We start from the raw sequence: 23,728 nt of genomic DNA on the forward strand, positions 1-23,728 counted from the left end.
GATTTGGTGTCATATCAAACTACAAAGAGATCCTTTATAAAGCTGGACAAGATCATTACAAAATTCATTTGAAGAAATAAAGGATCTAGAATCCTAGGATCTCAGTAATTCAAAAAGGAGAAATGAAGGAGAAATGGAACTTCTAGACATCAAATTATATAACAAAGCAGTAATTCTTTTTTTAAAAATTGGCATCAGTTAAGAAAAAAAAAGAACTAGAAAAAAAGCTAGCAAGTTGAACAGATGATACAAAGAAGAATCAGAAAAATTGATCTTAGTAACTCAGTGCTTGATAAACTTGAGAATATAAATTACTTGGATAAGAGCTATTTAACAAGAGCTGCTGAGAAAACCAGAAACTATTTTGGCAGAAATACCACAATAAACACAAAAATTATCTGAACTCTTAAAATCACACTAAAAAACAAAGAAACAAGATAATCATATTAAGGACTTTTCATAGATATTGTTTTTAACTTTAAAGAAGGATAAAGGGGCATTTTCACAAAAGAAAAATCATTTTGATGTCATGAAATTAAAAAGCTTTCACACGGACAAAGTCAGAACAACTAGGTGCCACTGGGAATGTCTTTGCAGCAAATATCTCTGATAAGAGTTTGCCAAAATACATAGGAAATAAATACAAATAAATTAAGAATTTTTTCTTAATGGAGAAGTAAGTGGACAAAGGACATAAAGAAACAGTTTTCCAAATCAGAATCGCTAACTGTAAACATCCATATGAAAGGTTTTTCCAAATTAGTATTAAGAGAAATATAAATTGAAACAACCTTGAACTTTCATTTTGCACCCAGATAAATGACAAAGAGAACAAAAGTGGGAGAATTAATATTGGAGGGGTTTTGGAAAGACAGGTGCACTAATATATTGTTGGAAGATCTAGGAATTAGTCCAACTGTGGAAAGCAACTTGGAAAAGCCTGGGAAGATGAAATCACCCACAACCCTTTGAGACAGATTCCATTACATAGTATAGATCCCAAGGAGATCAAAAACCAAAAGAAAAGCCCCATATTTGCCAAAATATTTATAGCAGCACTTTTTGTAGTAGTGAAGAATGGAAACAAAAAAGACAGCCATCGATTAGGTTATGTCTAATCAAATTGTAAAACATGAATAATGCAAAATTAGTGCTTCATAAGAAATAATGGCTATAGAAAGAAATATGGGAAGATTTTTGAACTGGTGAAAGTGAAATAGGCAAAACCAAGAAAACCTTACTTACTTACTTACTCAGGCCCATACTGAACACTCTGTAATTACGATTAAACCTGGCCCTGAAAAAAGACAGCAATATATACTTCCTTCCCATCTTTGAAAAGGTAGATTATGTGTGTGGATCACTTTGTATATGATGAGACTCAAATTGTTGGTTCAGTTTGCTGTCCTGCTTCAGGCTTGCTTCCCTTTTTATTCTTTATTATAAGGCATGGTTCTCTAGATGGAAGAGAAGGGAGGGATATATTTGGAAATAAGGTGATGTAAAAAAAAAAAAAAAGAAAGAAATTAATAAAAAATTTAAATCCTCCTCCCACCCCAAAAAAAGATGAGTCATATGTACTTAAAGTTTAAAGTAAGAGGACATAGTAGGCATTTAATAAGTGTTGTTCGTTGGCTTGTTGATTAGCCATTGTAATCAGGAAATTGGTCTATATGGAGTATGACCTGTGGTCAGAGAAGTAGTGCTATGATTCCAATCAGTGAATTGGTGCAGGGAATAGAAAGGTGAGTGAGAGGGCTCTCCTGATAGAGTTCCCTAAAGAGATAGAACATGGTTAAAGGTGCAGCTGGAGCAGGAGCCAGAGTGTCCAAGACAAGGAAGGCAATGATCTCGCTGGCCTTGAAGCAGGTCAGAATAGTGAGCTCAGTTCTGAGCACCCCAGTTTAGAAGGGACGTGACTATATTAGGGAAAATTCAGAGAAGACCAGAGATCGTGTTGTTGATGGTGTCTGGCTTTTCGTTCTGAAAAAGAGAAGTCACCAGCGGTAGGAAGAGAGGACAAGCTAGAAATCTTCAAAAAAGTGAAGGGAAGTCATGTAGAAGAGAGATTGGTCATAGAGGGCAGGACCAGGAGCTTCGGGGGGGAATTAAAGGGAGGGACATTTAGACTTGATAGCAAGGGCAACATCTAGAGAAGGAAAGCTTTCCAAAGGAGGATGGACTGCCCCAACATGAGTTTGGAACTCATCAATCCAACGGCCACTAAAATCCTTACTAGAGTTTGTGTGTGTTATGTTTCTGCATCCACGCTGCAGGGATTATGCTGGGCCGCATGGGGGACAGCGGAGTCCCCCTCGTCAGCTTCTGCCAGTGCTTGAATGAGTCTGTCATGAAGATCGTGGCTGTGGCTGTGTGGTGAGTGGGCAGGAACTGGGGTCACACATGCTTAGAAGAGTTCATCTCCCTGGGTCATTTTATGGTCTGAAAAATGCTTTCCTTACAGTAACCCTCTGAGGGGAGGGGTGCGAGAGTTATCAGCCCATCTCAAAGAGGTTCAAAAAGAGCAGGGCACTTGTTCAGAATCACACGTTGAATGAGTCAAGAGAGGAAAGTTGCTGAAGCCGACAGAGCACAGGGAAATCAAGGGAGATAGCATCCCCACCATCTCCATCATTACAAATATCACCACCATCATCATCACCATTATCATCTTCATCACTTTTGTCACCACCATCATCATCACTATCATCACCTTCATCACAATTATCATAACCATCATCTTCATCACCATTATTACTACCATCATCATCATCACCATTATCATCATCTTCATCACTATTATCTCCACCATCATCATCAATACCATCACCAATACCATTATCATCATCATCACCCTTATCACCACCACCATCATCACCACCCTCATCACCTTAATCACCACCATTACCATCATCTTCATCACTATTATTACCACCATCACTTTCATCATCATTATCATCATTATCATCACTGTCAAGATTTCTGTAGATATTTGAGATTCACACAGTTCTTTACAAATATTATATCACTTGATTCACAAAACCCTGGGAGGTAAGTACTGTTGTCATCTTCATTTTGAAAATGAGGAAACTGAGGTTAGAAGAGATTAATTTAAAAAAAAAAGGAGAAGAAGAAGAAATTAAATTACCTGTCCAGGGTCACACAATTAATAACTGAGTCAGGATTTGAATTCAGGCCTTCTTGACCCGAGGTTCAGGGCTCTATCCATTTCAGCCCTTGGCTGCCAAAGTTCAAATCCTGCTTCTGGTAGCTGATGAATAGGACCATTGGTTTTGTGCCTCAGTTTCTTTGTCAGTAAATGAGGATTAATAGTACTTGCAACCCTCCCTCCCAGGGTTTGTGTTATACTTTGTCCTAAGGCTCCCCTAGCTCTGACATTCTCTGTTCTAAGACTCCTCCAGCTCTGATATTCCAAGTCCTAAGGTTCCCTACCAGCTTCACTGGTCGAGGTCTCATGCACAGTTAAGAACAATCAGTAGCCCAAGGCCTTTTCTGACCAGAAGCTCACTGTGGAGATGCTCAGACAGTCTGAGCCATCCAAGTTCTCTGGGAGCCTCAGAGGGTGCAGGGAACTGGGGGTGGCCTGGGGAGGGGGTACCGGGGCAGGGCTTTCAAGGCCCCCTCAGGAGAAGTGCCTGCCATACTCTCACAGGTACTTCCCCTTTGGCATTGTGTTCCTCATCGCTGGGAAGATCTTGGAGATGGATGACCCCACAACCATTGGGAAGAAGCTCGGCTTCTATGCTGTCACCATAGTGTGTGGTCTGATAGTTCACGGACTCCTCATCCTCCCCATGCTGTACTTTGTCATCACCAAGAAGAACCCCATCATCTTCATCCGGGGCATCCTCCAAGCCTTGCTCATCGCCTTGGCCACATCTTCCAGGTAGAATCGGAGGCTTGAACATCCCTGGGGGTTAGGGTTCCAAATAGTTAAAGGTCTGAGAATCCCATAGCCACTGACTCTTACTCAGATCTGGGGTCTCCTGAAGGCCTAGAACCACAGAAGGGCGGAGTAGAGACTTGTCATTACAAAATCTTAGCCTTACAGCTGAACATCTTGCCCAATTCCATTAGGAAGCTCCTTTGCCAAGGACACACAGCTGGCACGCCGTAAGTCAGAGATTGGAACCAGAATCCTCTGATTCCAAGTCATAAGATAGAGCTGGAATAGGGAAAGGAGGAGGGGAAGAGGATGGGAGGGCTTTCTCCCAACTGGATGTTGCAGGGACATTCTGTGCAGGCAGGAGAAGCCATCTCCAAAGACGTTTGGCTCTTGGAGAAAGTCCTGGGCTCATCAGGCCCGGGCATCTGGGGCTAATTACAGGCCATTCTTGCTGCCATCGCAACCACCGCCCTTGACCTGTGGCTCCAAACCTAGACTCCTAGACGCAGAAAATGGCAAATCTGGGGAGGGGGGAGAAGAATGGATCCTGGAACAGAAAATGTCAGAGCTGGAAGGCACCTTAGAGCAGGGAATGTCAGAACTGGAACGGGTCTTAGAGGAGAGAATGTCAGAGGTGAGAAGGATCTTAGGACAAGGGAAGGTAGAGGGGGAAGCAGCTTTGGAACAGAGAATGATGTCAGAGCTAGAAAGGTCTTAGAACTGAGTGTCTAGGCTTAGAGGGGGCTAACAAAAAACGTCAGATCCAAAAGAACTCTTAGAATAGAGAGTATCAAAGATGGGAAGAACATAGTACAGGCAGTGTTAGAGAAGGGGGACCTTGGGAACAGAAGAGAGGGAACTTAGGATACAGACTCTCCCTAGGGGGAGGGAATTTTAGAAGAAAAACAAATCCACAGCGTGAAAAGATTTTCCCAGAGCCAGACCAGAGACTCGGGCTCAATGAATCGACTCCAGAAACTCCAACTTCAGGAACAACGTGAGCAAGGGGTGGTCGGCCAGCAGTTGTTCTGAACGGAATCCGCCAGTTTTAATGGGCTCCCTGGGAGCCAGCAGCACAAGATGGCGGTCAGGATTGCAGTACAGTCTTGGGCTACATGAAGAGGGGCCCAGCTCCCAGGAATAGGGAGGGGGTCCTGCTACCAGACCCTGGCTTCATCGGGCCTCATCAGGAGTCTTTTGTTTAGCTCTGGGCTCCCCCGTGTAAGGGGGAGAGCGGCCGGGGTGAAGGACCTGGGTCCATGTCACGTTTAGCCAGGGGAACAAAAGGCTTGGGGGGAGAAGCAGGACACGATGGCCCTATTTGGGCGTTTGCCTTGGGAACAAGGGATTGGTCTTTTCCACTCTGCCCCAGAGGACGCAGCCAGGAGTGATGGGAAGGGTGGAAGGAAGTTCTAGAGGGGCCGATTTAAGCTTGAATGGAGAAAGGTTTCCTCACCAAGAAGACTGGCCCCAAGGAGAATGGAGTGGCGCGAGTAGTGAGCTCCCCACAACTGGACACATTCATGAGAAAGGGGATTATGGGGATTCCTTGTTAGTTTCAAGAGGGACTTGTGGGCCACTGACAAGAACACTGTCTTCCAGCTCTGAGGTTCTCTGAGGTTCTGTGCTCCCATGTTCACACAAGCTCCGACTTAGGGCGATCCCCCGGTACTTCAGCAGCATGTCTCCCATAAGTCTAATGGGGATGGGAGGAAGGTCAGTGGGTCAGTCAACAAGCATTTGGCAAGCACCTACTCTGTGCCAGGCACCGTGGTAAGCAATGGGGACACAAAGCTGGAAAGACTAAGGTCGAGCAGTGCTCCCATGGCCATTTCCCTGGGGCTAAGGCTGGATTGGTCCAGATCCTGAGACCAGCCTGTAGGGGTCCAGCCAAAGAGCTCGGGGTGGGGGTGGGGGGCTCCGGGTCTGGGGAGCAGAAGCCAAAGCCGCCTCCCCCCACAGCTCAGCCACTTTGCCCATCACCTTCAAGTGCCTGCTGGAGAACAACCACATCGACCGGCGAATCGCCCGCTTCGTGCTCCCCGTAGGCGCTACCATCAACATGGACGGGACGGCGCTCTACGAAGCTGTAGCCGCCATCTTCATCGCTCAAGTCAACAACTACGAGCTGGATCTGGGCCAGATCATCACCATCAGGTGCCAGTCCCCGGGGAGCAAGGAAAGGAGGGCGAGGGGAAGAGGGGGCGACCAGGGCCAAAGTCCCTCCCACACCCACCATGCACTGGGGGTATCAGAGCTGGGAGGGGGCTTAGAACAGGGAATTTTAGAACAAGAAGTCCAACCTGATCATCCCACAGACAAGCATCTGAGACCTGAGAAGGGAAGGGCTTTTCCAAGACCACCCCAGCAGTTAGTTGCCTTGGCTGCTCCTTGGTGCTCAGGGCCGCCAGTCCCGGGCCCTGCCGTGCTCTCCTCCAAGCTCTCGTGGCAGCTTGGGGAAGCGGAGAGCCGCTCAGCTGGTGCCCAGAGACCCGGGGCTTATGTTGCACAGCTTTGTGAGCACGAGCAAATTGTTTAACCTCATCAAGCTTCAGTTTCCAAGAGCCTTGGACGGGGCGTCAGGAGGCCTGGGTCTAGTCACATCTCAGGAGCCAGAGAAGACCCAGGAGACCAGCTGGTTCAAGTCTCTCATTTAACAGATGAGGAAACTGAGGCCCAAGGAGAATAGGGGACTGGCCCACAAAGGCAGTATGTGGCAGAAGCAACATTTGAACCCAGGGCTCTTGAACCCACAGCCATCATTCTTTCTCTTGTCTCTTGCTGACCACAAGCAAGTCATTTCCCCTGAGCCTCAGTTTCTGAATCTGTCAAAGAGAGATGACAATCTTTCTGTTTCCTGTATCTCAGAATCAGGAGGAAAGCAATTTGTAAACCTCCAAGTACTATAGAAATGAGAGCCACTACTGTTATTATCCTTATTTTCCATATAAATTTATATTTACATTTTATATTTATTTCACATTATACATAACTATTTTATATTTCCAGGGACCATTGCCCAGGCAGCTAAATGGCTGGCTTTTGTAGGGCAACAGTCCCATTAGGATGTACTTGGAGCAATCAGTGCTACGTTGTGATTGCTATGAGCCTCATTCAAGCCTTGGAGGCCCCTCCTCGGGTTCCCCAGAGCTCTGGGCCCAGGGCCTTCAGAAGGCCGGGGTATGGTCCCGAGTCACCGGGCAGTGCCCGCCGAGCCTGAACCTTTCTTTCCCCTTCTCTTGGGGGGCCTGTGGCCCGGCCGGGAGCCAGACTTTCTGATGGCTCTGGCTGGGCTCCCCGCTCTCCCCTCTTCTTTTTCCTGCTCTAGCATCACAGCCACCGCGGCCAGCATTGGGGCGGCCGGCATCCCGCAGGCGGGGCTCGTCACCATGGTCATCGTCCTCACCTCCGTGGGGCTGCCCACCGATGACATCACCCTCATCATTGCGGTGGACTGGGCCCTGTGAGTCACCCAGTCTCTGGAAGGGCTACGCTGGGGAGCCCCGGAACCTCTGACTCTTGGCCTTTGCCCAGACTGTGCTGACTTTACCCTTGTTCCTGCCCCTTGTTTGGCTGGGTTCTGGGAATGTCCTCAGCCCCCAAAGGGCCCATGGAAGTCTGGGAGACTCGTTTCAAACACCAAAGCACAAATCTTTGCCAAGTAGGCCCACCCTGCCACCCGCTGCAAAGAGCAGATGATGTCTAACGGCAAGTTGCCGGTGGCGACCTCTGTCTCAGTGTCTGTCCTCAGCAGGCTCAGTACCTCCCTCTCCCCACCCCCATTCAACTGACCTACCTTGTTCTTTAGCCAGCAAGCCGGGTTAGCCCAGAGGGCCAAGGTTCCAGAGCAGAACCGTGTTACTCTGGGTTGGGGCCCTGCTCATGGGCTGAGTGGCCAGGGACAGAGCTCTGGCCGGGTTCTGAAATCCCCGTTCTGGTTCTCAGAGACCGCTTCCGGACCATGATCAACGTCCTGGGGGACGCTCTGGCGGCCGGGATCATAGCCCACATCTGCCGCAAGGATTTTGCCCGAGACCCAGAGGTAAGAATGGGCCCAGCCCTCTTCTCCCCCTCAGGCCTGGGCAGTCCATCCAAGCCCACCCTGCCTGGCTCGGAAAACCAGTGGGTTAAACCAAATAAGTCAGAGAGATAGACACAGACAGAGAGAGACAGAGACAGAGATAGAGATAGAGATAAGGATAAAGAGATAGAGGTAGATAAAGGTCAAAGATAAATAAATAAATATATATATATATCTGTCTCTGAGACAGAGCTAGAGAGAGGTAGAGACAGAGATAGATAGATAGAGATATATAGATAAAGGTCAAAGGTAAATAAAGATATATATATATATATATATATATATATATATATATAGAGAGAGAGAGAGAGAGAGAGAGAGAGAGAGAGAGAGAGAGAGAGAGAGAGAGAAAATAGAGACAGAGATAGAGATATGGCTAGATAAAGCAGATAGATATTGATATATACTGTTTATAAAAATGTGTATTTCATATTTTAGAATCATAGATATAGATACTGATATATAATAAATTTATAAATATGTCTGATATTTTTGTAAAACAATTTTTTTACATTTGTTTTTAAAACTTTGAGTTCTGGATTATTTTTCCCTTTCCGTTCCCAACCCCCTTTAAGAAGACATAAATGAAGTTATACAAAACTTTTCTATATAAACAATCTTCTCCCCAATAAAAGAAAACCTTCAAGAAAAATTAAATTTAAAAAAGTATGCTTCTCTCTGTGTCAGACACAATCAGGTCTCTCTGTCTGGTCACAGAGAGCATTTTTCATCATCAGTCCTCCAGAGTAGTTGTGGATCATTGATTTGTTGAAAATTGCAAAGTCTTCTTGATTGTTCTCAAAACAATAATAGTAATAATTCTTTAAAAGGCAGAGCATAGGACTGAGGACCAGACTCTGTTACTACTTGTGACCTCTGGCAAGCGACCTTGCTCTGGGCCTGCGTCCTCGGTCCAGTTTTGGACGCAGCAGCCCACGGGCCTGGTCTGGGCTCAGCTAGCTCAGAAGAGGAATTCCCTAGTTTAAAAGTCTCCAGAAGAACTAGGAGAGAGTTGCTTAATGACCCAGTAAGGAGCATTTACTGAGCTCCAGATGTGCTGGCCTGGAACGCCTCTGTCGTCCTGGAGCAGACAGCCTCATGAAAGCATGAGCCGAGACAGAGCACCGGCTTTATAAATGAGAGGACCGTGTGCCAGAGTTTTGCTGTTCACTCGTTTTTTATTCATTTCCGAGTCCGTGTGACCCCCTTTGGGTCGCCATTTCCTTCCCGGCATGGGAGATCAGAGAGGGCTTTATGGAGGCCTCAGGCTTTACGAGATATATGGGAATTAGGGAAAGAGCAGAGGAAGAACCTAATAGTGGAGCTAGCCCAGAAGGGGTGGGGACGTCTGATGGAGAGCGGGCCTTCAGACTGAGGCCGGAGAACAGCTTGTTTCACGTCTGAAGAAGGGATTTTGCTGAGGGAGGAGGTTGGTCCGGGGCCCCCCTCTAACACCTGGGGTTGTCAGGGCTCCCTCTCACCCGATGCTCCTAACCGTCCTGGGGCAGGCAGGGCCCCAGCTCCCGCTCTACAGAGGAGAAGCTGAGGCTCAGAAAGCCGGAGTGATTCTCGGGGTTCTGGGCAGAACGAGGCTGGAGGCCATCTTGGCTCCTAGCCGGGCTTTTCCTACCAGACTCTTGGGATCCCCCCAACTGTAGGACCTGGGAGCCAGCCGTTCAGTCTGTAGCTGATTAAGAGCTGCACCCATCCTGACAGAGGATGTTCCCCCTTATGGGGGAGATATCCCCTCCATGTCACAGGAAGCTCAGTCCCTGACACACCATCTGTCATGGTCGGACAGCTCTGCTTCCTCGTGCCGGCCCCTGGACCTCCCACTGCCCGTTTTGTCCCTCAACGCCCAGCTGGCGAGCCTGGTCCCCGTCCGGCCCCTGGCCTCCCAATGCCCGTTCTTCCCCTCCAGGGCCACAAGCCGCCACCCTGCGACACGAAGCCCGTCAGCTTGGAGGAGATTGTGGCATCGCAGAGGAACGGCTGTGTGAAGAGCATGGTGGGGGCCCACGGGCGGGCTCTGGACACGGCCCTTCTCTCCCACCATGTCCCTGTGCAAGTGGAGCAAGACGAGGAGCCTGCTCAGCCCGCACCCAGCACCGATCACTGCACCATCGAGATCAATGAGTTGGAGACCAATGTCTAGTTGTCCTGCCTGGCTGCCAATCCAGGCCATGGAGAGGCCGGGAGGCTCCCAGCCTCTTCTCCAACTCGCGGGGCTCTGAGCACTGGCCAGGGCCCGCAGGCAATGGTGGGGGCCCTGCCCCAGGAAAGCCCCCATCATCTCTGCAGCAGGAAGCCCATGAAGTCACCTCACTCCCAGCTCGGCTGGCTCAGAGGCACTATCCTGGCAAAGGGACGCCTGCTTCTTTTCCCTAAGGTTGCCCCACTCAGACCTTTGCCACTCCTGGGTCCTATCCACCCACACCCTCAGCTGCTCTGCTGGAAGCTTCTCAGGGGCCCTACACAGCCAGAGCAGCTCCCTGCCAGAAACCCAGGAGTCCCCTTGGGGCCAGGGAGGGCCTGGGAGAGTCATGGCCTTCAGGTCCAGAGCTGGGGCTCCAGGTCCAGAGGGGGGGGCTCCAGGTCCAGAGCGGGGGGCTCCAGGACCTGGAGCTGCTGGGTTTTGTTCTGCATCTGCGGGGACTCTCCCTGGCTGAAAGGTGAGAGACAGACAGCTCCAAGCGCCCTTGGGCTCTGGCAGGGACCCCCTAGGTGGGAGGCCGGGGTGCAAGCTGGGGCTCAGGACCTCTGAAAGAGGGGCCTCGGCAACCCGGCCCAGCAGGCCTTCTTCTGTCTTCCTGACACCGACCAGAGAATTCTTGTCTCCGGAACCCCAGGCCACATTCTGGGGTTAAAGGAGAAGGAGGAGACGACTGATGGCATTGGGAGGACGATGCTGCTCCTGCTTTTTGTGGGAGTGTATCTATAATAAACTTGAAGTCTGGGGGAAAGCCCGTATTTGAACTTGTTGCTGGGGAGGTGGGAGGTGATGGCGGACAAGGAGGGGAGGGGCAAGAGGAGGAAGCAGCAACCGTCTGGCTGATGGGAGAGGGTCAGCCTTGGAACTGGTCAGAGAGCATCTATTAAGCACCTAGAGTTTGCCTGGCCCTGTGCTCCAGAAGGGCCATGCTGGTGACAGCTTGAACTGCTTAAAGCGCCTATTATTAAATTTTATATGACTGGTTACACCCGGGAAATCTTCGAACTCGGTATCTCATGGCGGGCACTTGTGGTCTCGTTGATTGTCTAGACTTAAGAAAATGACGGAAAGAATTTTTAAAATTCAATTTTATCATATTTTCAGCTCTGAATTCTCTTCTTCCCACGTCTCTGTGCTTACACACACACACACACGCGCGCGCGCGCGCGCACAAATAAGAAAACACAAAAAATAAAATGCTTAGTTAAAATTAATTTGCAAATTAAGGGGCAGCTAGAAGGCATAGTGGATAAGAGCACTGGCCAAGGAAGGAAGGAAGGAAGAAAAAGGAAGAAAGAAAGAGGAAGGAAGGAATGAAGAGAGAAAGAAAGGAGGCAGAACGGAAGGAAGAGAGAAAAGAAGGCAGGAAGGAAGAGAAAGAAAAAGAAAGAAAGAGAGAAAGAAAAAGAAAGAAAGAGAAAGAAAGAAAGAAAGGAAGAAAGAAAGAAAGAAAGAAAGAAAGAAAGAAAGAAAGAAAGAAAGAAAGAAAGAAAGAAAGAAAGAAAGAAAGAAAGAGAAAGAAAGAAAGAGAAAGAAAGAAAAAGAAAGAAAGAGAGAAAGAAAGAAAGAAAGAGAAAGAAAGGAAGGAAGGAAGAAAGAAAGAAAGAAGGAGGAAGAGAAAGGAAGGAAGGAAGGAAGGAAGGAAGGAAGGAAGGAAAGGAAGGAAGAAGAAGAAAGAAAGAAAGAAAGAAAGAGAAAGAAGAAGAAGAAAGAAAGAAAGAAAGAAAGAAAGAAAGAAAGAAAGAAAGAAAGAAAGAAAGAAAGAGAAAGAAAGGAAGAAAGAAAGAAAGAGGAAGGAAGGAAGGAAGGAAGAAAGAAAGAAAGAAAGAAAAGAAAGAAAGAAAGGAAAGAAAGAAAGAAAGAAAGAAAGAAAGAAAGAAAGAAAGAAAGAAAGAAAGAAAGAAAGAAAGAAAGAAAGAAAGAAAGAAAGAAGAAAGGAAGGAAGAAGGAAGGAAGAGAAAGAAAGGAAGAAAGAAAGAAAGAAAGAAAGAAAGAAAGAAAGAAAGAAAGAAAGAAAGAAAGAAAGAAAGAAAGAAAGAAAGAAAGAAAGAAAGAAAGAAGAAAGGAAGGAAGGAAGGAAGGAAGGAAGAGAGAAAGAAAGAAAGAAAGAAGAAAGAAAGAAAGAAAGAAAGAAAGAAAGAAAGAAAGAAAGAAAGAGAAGAGAGAGAGAGAAAGAAAAAGGAAGAAAGAAAGAAAGGAGGAAGGAAGGAAGGAAGGAAGGAAGGAAGAAGGAAGGAAGGAAGGAAGGAAGGAAGGAAGGAAGGAAGAAGAAAGAAAGAAAGAAAGAAAGAAAGAAAGAAAGAAAGAAAAAAAGAGAAGAAAGAAAGAAAGAAAGAAAGAAAGAAAGAAAGAAAGAAAGAAAGAAAGAAGAAAGAAAGAAAGAAAGAAAGAAAGAAAGAAAGAAAGAAAGAAAGAAAGAAAGAAAGAAAGAAAGAAAGAGAAAGAAAGAAAGAGAGAAAAAGGAAGGAAGGAGAGGTGACGGGAACGCCCTGGGATAAACTGCAGGGCAAAATTCTCCTTCCCAAAGCCAACATTTGAACGGCCGCCCTTCGAGGCATCCAGGCCAGTTCCACCCGAGGAATCCCCACTCTAACACCTAAAGAGCCCCCGGCTGGAGGGGGGCTCACTTCCCCCGGGAGCTGTGGCTGCGCCTGTGACCGGTTCCCCAGGCAGCATCCGCCGTTCTCTCGGGCCTCTGCGCCGAGTGTCAGTCAGCGTGCTGGAGGAGGGGCTTGTGGGACCGAAGTCACCACCACATGCGGAGGAGGCCGGACCATCGGCTCTTGCGGACGAAGACCTCTAAGTCTGGGCCCTGGCAGGGTGGTGATTGCGCAGACAGCCGAAGCCGGGGAGTGGCTTCTCTCCTGAGGGAGACGGGGCTTGCGGCGGACTGGGACCCCCAAGCCCACCACTTACGGCCGGGGCCCGCTCCCTCAGGCCGGGGGAAGAGGCCGCTCTGTCAGCGGGTTCGGCGCCATACCTCAGCGGCCCCTCCGAGTGGGCCGCCTTCTACCACAGGCCCTTCTAAGGCGGAGTCACCTTAAGCTTCTGGGTCAACTGGCCTTAGTTCTGCCTCTATTCTACCGGGAGGAGCTCCGAGCCACGCCTCCCGGTCACCTCCCTTTACTGCTGGTCACTCCCCTCCCAGCTCGCAGTGGGAAACTCCTGGCTTAGAGGGTCCTGACTGCAAGGTCACAGACTGCGGCCGCTAGGTGTACAGGCTGGGATGTCACTGTGGCGGCCATCTTACCCGACCTCCCCTTAGCCAGCCTGGAGAGGTCAGCCTAGATAGCAAAGACAGGAAGCGGAAGCTCAGATCTGGCCTAGGGGCTGAGGCCGCTGTGAGGTGACCCTCTGGACCCTCTGAATCTTCTTCGGTAGAACAGTGGTGAGGAGAGCTCCGGTGAGCCGGTGTATGGAGCAAGTGGAAAGTGGTTCTGGAACCAGAAGAGCTGGGGTTGAATTCTTTCTCCTCCACACCCCAGCTGTGGGACTGAGGAGCACCCTTGCCCTCTCTCTGCCTCAGTTTACTCTTCTGTAAAATGAGGGGATCGGACTAGAGACCTCTAAGGTCTGCTTCCGTGGGCCCGTGTGAGATGCCCCCCAGTGCTTTACAAGCATTAGCGAGCGTTAAGTCACAGAGAAGGAAGAGGCAGGATTTTAACTCGGTTCTCTCCCTCCAAACTTCAGCATCGGCTGCCCCCCCCAGGAGCCGGGAGGAAGCGGAGCCCTTCTGCCTCACTCCCAGACTAAGATCCAACTCTGGAGCCGGAAGGGCCGTCAGACACCCTTGAAGCCGGCCCGCCTGTTTTACAGAAGAGGGAAACTGAGTCACAGAGAGCCTTCTCTTCCTAGTCTGCTGACGGCGGAGTAGAACCGAGCTCTCAGTGTTTGCAGCCGGGGGAAGGGGAGGGGGGGAGAGGAGGGGTGGTCCTCTAGAACCAGTGACCCTCCCGAAGTTCTCGCCGCCCCTCCCCCGGCCAGCCCCTCGGCCCCCCCATGCGTCTGCCTTGGCCACAAAGGCCGCAGGGGAGCGTGCCAGCACCGTGCGCCTTAAAGCTCATCTTTGGATGGAGCCGCCATCTTGCAATAGGGAATGTCCAATCTCCCCCCACGGAGACAGCCGCCCCGCCCCCCCTGCAGAGAGGCTGACACCCGGAGCCAGCAGCTGTCCTAGTGACTCTTGTGATGGCTGAGCCCTGAGGGGGGAGGGGACAGTGACCTGAACCCTTCCCGTGCCAGCCCTCCGCCCACGTGACCAAGGAAGAGGCTCGTGGGGCCTGTGGGGATGGTCACTGAGCCTCAGCCCAGGAGTGGCGTCCCACTCCAGGGTGCCAGGAGCACCTCGCATTCGGAGCTTTAAGACACACGGGGGGGGGGGGGGCCCAGAGGCAGGGGCTCCCCCAGACTGGGCCCAGGCTCTCAGAAAGGCATCACCGCCCCCTCCAGGAGGCTCTCCCTGGGGCCACCGGAGAGCCATTGTAGCCAGGAGCCCGGAGATACCTGGGGGGAACAAGGTGCCAACGGTGGCTCCCCTGGCTGGTTCTGGGCCAGGCCCGTGGCTCGGGGGCTCGGCCGCAGAACCTGGTCTCAGTGAGGCGGCTCCCAGCGCTCTGTCTCGCACCTCGGGGCGGGGGCTCGACCCATCCCCCAAGCTACCCTGCCTTTGGCCGTGGCGCTGCGGGGGGGGGGGAGGGGGCCCTGCCGCCTCTGCGCCCTTGCGGGAGAGCCCTGAGGAGGAGACTTCTGGTCTCACTGTCCTTGCAGGAAGCTGGAAGGAAAAGTCCCATGCTCCTTCGGGAAATCTCTCTGAGAATGCTGTGTGACTGTGGAGCGAGACAGGAGACAGCACTGGACACGTCACTCAGGACCAAACCTCCGCAGGCCCCTCCCTCCCGACCCCCCAAGCGCGCCAGAATGGAGGAATTCCGGGCCTGGAAGGGGGCACTCCTCCAGAAGGGGGAGGGGCTTTTAGGAAAGATTTCTCAAAATTTCTCGAGAGTGGGGCAGTTGTGGAGCAGTGACGTCAGGAGGACCTGAGTTCAAATTCGGCTCAAGGCACAGAACACTTCCTGCACAAGTCTCTTAACCGGTAAGCCCCGGAGGGTGGGGAGGCCGACAGTGTGAGAGGGAAGTCCTGGGCAGACCCAGGGGCCTCGATCAGAGCTGCTCCCGCGAGGAACGACCGCCTCCTGGGAGGGCTGTTGGGACGCTTGTAGGAGACCCTGATGCCCAGAGAGGGCCTGGCTCCCCTGCGGGGGAGGAGGGCAGGACCCCTCGATCCTGGGAAGGGACTCCCGAGTTCTGTGGGATAAGCCGCCCATCAGAGCGGGCTTCCTCCTGGTGACTGGAGGAGGCCAGAGGCTCTCTGGCCCTGCTGCCTTAACAGTTCTGTTCTGGCTGCTTTGGGCCCACTCAGTCAATAAGCATTTATTAAGTGCCTGCTGTGTGCCAGCCTGTCCAAGCAGGAGCCATTCTTCCAGGGAGGAGCGAGGGAAAGAAAGCAAAAGGCAACGCAGGGGAGCACCCGGGCCAGAAGGGAAGGAATATGCTTTTTATATTATTTTTTTTAACAAGGCACGAAAATGAATTTTTTTCTTTCTTTAAAAACAAAACAAAACATGAGGAAATCCACCACCAAACCTGCTGGAATATATGACTCTAACCCTGTCAGGAAGAGGATCTCCGCCTGCCTCAGTTTCTCCCAGATGTCCCACCCCCCCCAGCCCCCCTCCCCCGCTCCAAACAAAAGACGCCTTCAGGTCCTGGGCAAAGACTCCACAGGCCCCCACAGGGTTTTCTGGAGCGACTGGAGCGGTCTGTGGCCACGGAAAAAGGCCGGGCCGCGGAGGACGCCGGGAGCCGAGCAGGGCCAGAAGGCGGACGAGGGGCGGGCACCTCGGAGTCCTCTCAGGCCACAAGCGCAGGGGCACTCAGTCACTCCGGAGGGAAGGGGGGGGGCAGAGCAGGGGGACACCCTCGGCTGGCAGAAGTCCCCAGGGGGCGGGCGCACTGGGGGGGAGGGACCGGGCCACATGGGGGGGGGGGGGAACAAAAGCCAGCTTTTGTGCAGTGAGAGTCGGTCGAGACTTGGAGAGCCCGGGCCTTTCCTCCTGGGGCTGGAGATGGCTGCGGAAGGAAGGGAAGCAAGGCTCCCCTCAGCCCAGGATTAGGGGCGGCCACAAAGTAGAGCCGGCTTCGGGGTGACTGCGGGCTAATGGGAGACAATCCCTGTGATAGGTGTAGACGGGGATGGGAGCCGGAGGGAGGGCCGCTGGGGGCGTGTGTGTGTGTGTGTGTGTGTGTGTGTGTGTGTGTGTGTGAGAGAGAGGGGGGGGGGAAGGGAGGGACATAGAAACAGTCAGTGCAGGGGGAGGAGGGACAGAGCGCCAGAGAGAGGCTGGTAGTTGGGACTATGCCGCGTGTCTGGGTGGGACGAAGTTCCGGAGAGAGACGTCATTTTCCATCCGCTGTCCTGTGGGAGACACAAGCAGAGTCCCCCGGAGGCTTTGTCAGCCCTGCGAGGCCCCCACCCCCTTCATCCCCTTCCTCAGGGCCCCTCCCTGACTTCAGAGACCTTCCCTAAGAGCTGACGTCATACCAGTTACCCCCTCCCCACTCCACAGGTAACTGCTTCCAGCCTCCTCTCCAGTTTGCCTCAAACCAGCGCTGTCCATCAGACTCAGACTCCTCCCACTCTTGGATGGGCCTTCGAAGATCAGTCTCCCCTCCAGTGCCACGAGGCAAGAGGGACATGGAAGCTTTTACCAAGGCCAAACTAGGGTAGGCAGATGGGGCTTTGTCCCAGGGTGACAAAATTAAAAGGTCACTAAGGGAGTTTTCAGTCCTTTGGCAGCTTGAAAACAACCGAGCTTTGTGCCTAAAGCGAGAAGCTCCCATACCTGAGACAGCCCGATCCAGCCCCACTGGACAGACAGAGACACGTATCGCTGACTCCATCCCCGTGTACACATCCCAAGCCATCAGAGCCACACGCCTACATACCCCCGGCCATGCCCAAAGCACACAAATGCATTGTGCCGGGGTTTCCTCTGCCCCCCTCCCCCCCACCTCCTAAGGGAACGAACTCGTGGCACAGGCCCTGAATTCCACTAAGAGGAAGACAGACCCTGCCTCCCTCCAACGCTCCAGCAGAGTCTGGCCTAGACCCTAGCCACAGCGGGAATATGTCTGAGACCCTGGGACTCCAGGATGGGGGCAGAGGGCCGGAGTTAGAGAAACTTCTGGACGTGTTAGAGAAGCATGTTCCCAAGGCAACAAGACCCTCCTGCTTCCCAGGGAACAGAGCGGGGTTCTGGGAGCTGGAGAGAGGCGTCTGTCCGGGATGACCCTTCATGCCACAGGTCCCAGTCCTGCCTGGGAGCTGCCCCCCTGCCCTCCCTCCCAGGCCCAGCCCTACCTGGGCCAATCCTGCTCCCGTGGCTATCTCATTTCCTCATCTTCCTCCTCCTCCTCCTCGCCTTCCTCTTCCTCCTCCTCCTCTTCCTCCTCTTCTGGGCGCCCACGATTCTTGGACCCCTCACCCAGCTCAAAGTTGCCCTCGATGTCCAGCACCTGCAGGTGCAGCAGCCCTTTGAAGGTGCTTTCCTTCACGGCTCCCACAGCCAGCTTGTTAAACCTGCACCAACCAAGACAAAATTCAGCTGGGCTAAATGTGACACCTTCAGAGGCGGAATGGCCGAGTGCACAGAGTTGGCCTTGAGGCAGCAAGATCTGAGTTCAAATCACCCTAACATACTTGCTAGTAGTGTGATCCTAGGTAAGTCATTGAACTCCCTGCCTCAGTTTCCTCAACTATAAAATGGGGATAATATCTCCTATAGTTATGAGGGTCAAGTGAGAGAATAATTATAAAGTGCTTAGCACAGTGCCAGGCATATATCATAAAATATCATTAAATGGTTATAAAAAAGTTGAAGTGGGTTTTAAAAAAAAAAAGTGTATGTATATGTATACATATATACAAATACATCTTACATCTAATTGTATATCTTATATACCAAGTATAAGACTTGGCTGGCTAGCAGTTCATCTAAAAATAATTTAGGGGTTTAACTGAACCACAAGTTCAAGACGAGGATCATAAAGCAGGGAAAAAAAGGCTAATGAAATTACAGGCTGCAGTTAGGAAGGGGCATGGCACTGACAAGGTCAGAGCACGTTGGGAGCTGTTTTCACTTGTGGATGCCCCTTTTAGGGAAGAAGGTCGAGAAACTTAAGATGGCAGCAGGATAACAGAGGGTCCCGAGGGCTTGCCACAAAATGATCTATTGGGGGAACTGGGGCCGTGAAGTCAAACGGAAGCCTAAGGGGACCAGCTGGCCGCCTTTAAGAAACATTGCCCTGGATGCTCTGGGCCCTGGCGCCAGAACTAGGAAAAGCCGCTCAGCATTGTGGGTGGGACAGGCCACCTCCTAATGGGCCACTGAAGGCCTAAAGGCAGGGCTGGGTTTGTGGCCCTCAGAACTCTGTGAGCATGCCGACTCCCTCCCCACATTGAGCGGCTGAAATCCAAGTGTCTAAAACCGGGTCGCAGACTCTCAGGCCAAGACTTCCATGTGAGTGACAGGTTGTTGGCCAGAGATGCCGGGCATCCAGAAAAGCCCAGCATGAGGCTCCTGGCTCTGACCGGATGTGGGGAGGAAGGAAGAAACAGCCCCCAGGCATTTTCCAAGCCAGTGACCACAGAAAGTAGAAGAAGGTGACGTGCAAGGAGACGGAGTCAGGGCCATCCATCTACACTCTTGGCCAGGAGTGTCTGCCACAAATGTATAGGCCATCAACCTTCGATGCAAATATTGGCCTTTGGGGCTTCAGCAGTGACACGGGATGAAAAAGGAGCAGAGCAGTGGGCCAAGGGGTCCCACTGGCAATAAAGTCCTGACATGGAGGGCCCTGTTGGAGCAGCTGGTGCACAGGGCCAACTGTCTGCCCCTTCAGGGATCACATCATCCCAGACTTACATCGGAAGGACCTTTGTCCTACAAGCTGGTTCCCTCATTTAACAGATGAACAGAGGCACAACGAAGTTAAAGTGACCCAAGGGCACGGTTACTAAGTGTCTAAGGCAAGATTTGAACTCAGGTTTCTTGCCAACTTCCCCAATGCCCATAGTCTTAAAGCCAGTATGCTTTGGAGGTGATGCCAGGGCTGGGCCTCCATGCACTCTACCCGAGACCCTCACCTGTAAGGGCCCTTTAAATGGGCAGCGCCACAGCTCAACAGGAGATTGAGTGGTCCAGAAGTAATCTCTGTGGAAATTAGGACTGCCCTGTGGGTGGGATCCTGGCCATATTGAGATAGCTTCATAATGGGTGAAGACTCTCTCGCTGATTGGCTGTGTGACCTTACAGGCCCTTTATAAGCCCACTGCAGGTAGCAGTCACTCTCTTTAACCTGGCGCTCTTTAACCTGGGGTAGCTGAGCCAAGCGGATGGCTAACCCAGAGAGGTAAGGAGTTTGATAGTGAACACATGGGTCTTCAGACCAGGTGTTCACTAGGGAGTTAACAAGTCAGGGCATTATGTGAGTAGGTATAATAAAGGCTTTTAAGATTACATGTGGCTGTTCTTGAGCGTGCTACCGGTTATTAAGCTACAGATTCAAGAGATTGTGGCCAGAGACCTTTGAAGGCCTCAGAGGAGGCGAGCCAGGTAGAGTTGACACTGCAAAGGTCAGTGGTCAAAGGTACGCTGTTGGACCTAGGACAGACTGGTAATAGTAACTGCCAGGAAGGCAGATTACACTCAGCTTTTTTGTGTGTCCAGGACCCCTTGGCATAAGGATTCCCTCTCAGAGGGTTGTTTTTAAATCACAAAAATCTAAAGCTTACAAAGGAACCAATTCTACTAAAATAAAGATGACATTTTCCCATCCAAGTTCACAAAATCTGTCCATGATCCTCCTCCATTTCAGGTGAAAAAACAAAAACAGTACACTACGTGCAGAAGCATGGGAATGGCCGGTTTCTTGTTTAAAACAAAGAGACTGGTCTAGAGGGGCAGGGTGGTATATCAAGAAAACACTCCAGGTGAGGAGATCCAAAATCTGGAATGAGGAAGAAGAGGCTGAAAAGAAGTGGAGAGGGAAACCAGTACAGTATGGTGGGAAGGCCAGCTACAGACCCTGGGCCAGAGGGAGGAAAGAGGCCGAGCCCTGGGAATGGAAAGGATAGGAGGAGCGGGTCAGCCGGCCCTGATGTGCCCCCAAAAGCCAAAGAAAACATTTCACAAAATGCAAAAGAAGTTCCCATATGGAGTGTTGTTTTCTGATTGGGACAGAGATTTTTTGGAAGAGACCTTGGCGAAGCAGGGGAGGGGACTGAGGATCAATAAAGAGGATCAACTGGATGGAATGAGGGCTTTTAGTTCAGAGAAGAAAAGACTTGGGGAGGACATCATAGCTGACATCAAATACAAAGGGCTGCACTTAGAGAACAGAGCCAGGAGCGAGGGGCAGAACCTGGAGAGAGGTCAGTACAGGGGAACTTCCTGGCTTGGAGCTGTCCATCAGGGAAAAGGGCTGACTCGTTGGGGAGTGAGGGGATCCAGGAGGCTGACTAGCCCTGCTTGGAGCTGTTCAGGGTGGCGGTTCTTGCTCAGACACAGATGGACTGGGAGATCTCCGAGGTCTCTGTCCAGTTCTGAGGTTTTGGAGTAAAAACCAAGAAACCCGTCTGGTTAGCAAGGCTGCCAACCTGAGCTCCGGAGGCTGAGGCTCCATTTTGTTGTCCCACAATTCCATAAGTGGGCCCACAATGGGTGCTGGATAAAGGCTTGTTGGATCTACTCTTGGCTCTGGAACCAACTCGCCACATCTCCCGAGGAGACAAAGCCTCCCTTTCTTCCCCCGTAAGATGGGGAGGATGAGACTTCCCTGGTCTCTTCCAGCTCAGGCATCTTAGGTTCTAAGGTTCTGTCCACTCCAACAGTCCACATTCTAGTGCTCAATTAAATGGGCTGAATCAGGAAAACCCTGGCCTGGGATTGGGGGGGGGGGCGCTCCAAGGGGATGTTGGAGAATAGGTACCAGGAGAAGTATTGGAGGAAACCCAAGGTTCTCTGGGTATGTTCTGGCCCTGCATCCTGGGGCCCACCCAGCCTCCTACCTGAGAAAGATCCCCTTGAGATTGGGGGTTGACTCAAAGGCATTTTCAGACACGGAGCTAATCTTGTTGTTCTGTAGGTAGAGGTACTCCAGGGACTCGGGCAGCCCCTCTGGGATCTCTGTGAGCTGGTTCCCGGCCATGTTGAGCAGCTGAAGGGGGGATGGGGAGGTGGGGAGATAGATAGGAAGGGGTTAAGAGGGGAGGGAGTGGAATTTAATTCCTCCAGATTTGGAGAAGCATCAAGAATGGGCTGGGAGCAGGGCCACCACCCAAGCTCCAACCCCCCTCCCCCCCGCCCTATGGACTCTAACCCTAACCCATGAGCTCTTAAGAAACAGCTGGATGTTCTGTTGTACAACAGTGCCGGGGTTAGAGTCCCATTTTACAGAAGAGGGAGGGGTCTGCCACAGCTGCCAGTGGGAGAGCCAAGCCAAGCCAGAGCATCCCGCTGGGACTCAGGAGGCCAGGCCCGACGTGGCCTCCATTCAGTCACTTCAGTTCAGAGACGCAACGATTGCCACCCGGATCCAAGATATTCTGAGGCTCACAAGTCATTACAGACGAGGAAACACCCAGGATCCCTCCGCCGGACAGAGTCTGAGCTGGGATTCCCCCTGACACCAAGCCCAGGGTTTCCTTTACCGTTGCACAGATCTGCCTGAGGAAAGGGGAGACCACTGCTCAAATAACATCAAGAATTGGGGCAAGCGTGGGAAAGCCAAAGAAGAGGTGGAAGAAAAGTCGGAAAAGTAACGGTCCTGTCCAGGAGGGCTTCCTGAGGGAGGGGTCCCCTGGGCTGGGTCTTGAGGGACTTTGGAAGATGGAGGAGGAAGCTAGAAGGGGCAGGGCTGATTCCAGGCACTGGGGAGGCTTAAGTTAAGAAATGGAGAAAGGGAGAGATGGGCTGTGACGCAGCTCCTCTTGTTTCTGGGGATCTGGGCTGTTTCCTGAGGACAACAACCTTGTCCCCTGCGGGTGTCCCCCCCCACCAGACAACCCCAAGTCCCACACAGAGCCGGACACACAGCCAACCCCCCAAACGCCTGCCGAATTGCTTTAAGCCTGTTTGGTTTCCTGGGCTCCAGCCCCTTCTCATTCCCGCCCGCTCTCTCCACCACAGTCGATGATGTTCCTCCAGCCCAGGGCTGGCCATGGCCCTGCTCAATGACCCCTCCACTCAATGACCTCCCTGTTCGATGACCCCTCCTCTCGATGACCTCTTTGTTCAATGACCCCTCTGCTCGATGACCCTTCTTGCTCCTTCTGCCACAGATCAAGCAGGCTCCTGACTGGCTCTGACAGCCCTGCACAGTCTGGCTCTGGCCAGAACTCGCCCGCTTGTGTAGCTCTCCTTTGCCACTCTGCCGGCTCTCCTGGCCAATGGTCCATCTGCCATTGCTGCTTCTTCCCAGGCCGGCCCCTGCTCCCAGGACGCGTCCCCTCCCATCTCTGCTTCAGAGTCCCTCAGAAGCTCACACAAGTTCCGGCCAGCCTGACCCCCCCCAGTTCTGAGTGCCCCCAGATCCCTTTGGATCAGCCCATCAGAACAGGGCTGCTATGCTCAAGAGACGGCACCTTCCCCCAAGGGAATGGAAGCTGCCTTAAATAAAGGCACCTAATAGTGCCTGGCACACAGTAGGTCCTAATTAATGAGCGCTGAATTAGGCTGAATCCTGCTCCATCCTGGAGGGTCGGGGGTCACAGGGTCGCAAGCTGGAGAACACTGAGTCTACGCCCCCCCTCCCCCCACCTTCATAAGGAAGGAGATCACTCGGCCAAGGCTGCCCAGGCAGGAGGAGGCAGGGACAAGGTTTCTAAAACTGCACCCATTCTCCTGCCTCAAGCTGGAGGCAGGAGGACCTGAATTCAAATTCAGCCCAGACACTTAGGAGCTCTGTGATCCTGGGCAAGTCACTTAACCCCAATCGCCTTGGGGGCCACATCACTTCTAGCACTGAGCTCAGAGGCTTGCTGCAAGGCTGTGTGGGCTCTATTCTAACCCTCCCATTTACAGGGAGGGAGGTTTCCAAAGCCACACAAGTAGGATCCGTGGCAGGACCTGAACGCGGGTCCGTGAACTCCAGAACCGGAACTTCCCACCGCACAGCACTGACCCGATCTCTCCCCTGCCCCCGCTCTGGCCACCTTCTCTGACACTCTGGGCTGTCCACCAACCGCTCAGCATTTATCAAGTTCCTGCTCTGTGCCAAGGACAGCACTAGGCATGGGGGCAAAAATAAAGCCCCCCCCTGCCCTGGAAACGCATAGATCCCAACGGCGACTCCCCTCCCAACCCCCCTTCCCATGTAGCTCAGGGTGGGCCGGCAGAGGGGGTCAGGAGCAGCAGGAACACGGTGACTGCTCAGCCCCAGCCGGGTGCTCGGGGTCAGCCCTGCCCGA

General features: G+C 51.7%; 2 protein-coding genes across 4 annotated transcripts in view; one reads left to right on the forward strand and one right to left on the reverse strand.

Moving 5' to 3' along the window:
* The window catches only part of SLC1A7 (solute carrier family 1 member 7), a 72,434-nt gene extending 61,911 nt beyond the window's left edge, over positions 1 to 10,523 (forward strand). The window contains exons 6-11 of the mRNA XM_074265905.1: positions 2,277 to 2,376; positions 3,674 to 3,907; positions 5,870 to 6,064; positions 7,236 to 7,370; positions 7,853 to 7,949; positions 9,910 to 10,523. Coding sequence (XP_074122006.1) covers positions 2,277 to 2,376; positions 3,674 to 3,907; positions 5,870 to 6,064; positions 7,236 to 7,370; positions 7,853 to 7,949; positions 9,910 to 10,143 — 995 coding nt within the window. The 3' untranslated portion in view covers positions 10,144 to 10,523. The remainder of the gene's footprint in view (positions 1 to 2,276; positions 2,377 to 3,673; positions 3,908 to 5,869; positions 6,065 to 7,235; positions 7,371 to 7,852; positions 7,950 to 9,909) is intronic.
* A 5,210-nt stretch (positions 10,524 to 15,733) lies between these two features.
* The window catches only part of PODN (podocan), a 41,959-nt gene continuing 33,964 nt past the window's right edge, over positions 15,734 to 23,728 (reverse strand). For all 3 annotated transcript variants that reach the window (XM_074265906.1, XM_074265907.1, XM_074265908.1), the window contains exons 9-11: positions 21,329 to 21,477; positions 17,621 to 17,839; positions 15,734 to 16,675 (exon numbers count right to left, since the gene is read on the reverse strand). In XM_074265906.1, the coding sequence (XP_074122007.1) occupies positions 17,644 to 17,839; positions 21,329 to 21,477 (345 nt within the window). In that variant the 3' untranslated portion in view covers positions 15,734 to 16,675; positions 17,621 to 17,643. The remainder of the gene's footprint in view (positions 16,676 to 17,620; positions 17,840 to 21,328; positions 21,478 to 23,728) is intronic.

The sequence above is a fragment of the Sminthopsis crassicaudata genome, chromosome 4 (assembly GCF_048593235.1).
Source record: "Sminthopsis crassicaudata isolate SCR6 chromosome 4, ASM4859323v1, whole genome shotgun sequence".
In the NCBI taxonomy this organism is placed as follows: Eukaryota; Metazoa; Chordata; class Mammalia; order Dasyuromorphia; family Dasyuridae; genus Sminthopsis; species Sminthopsis crassicaudata.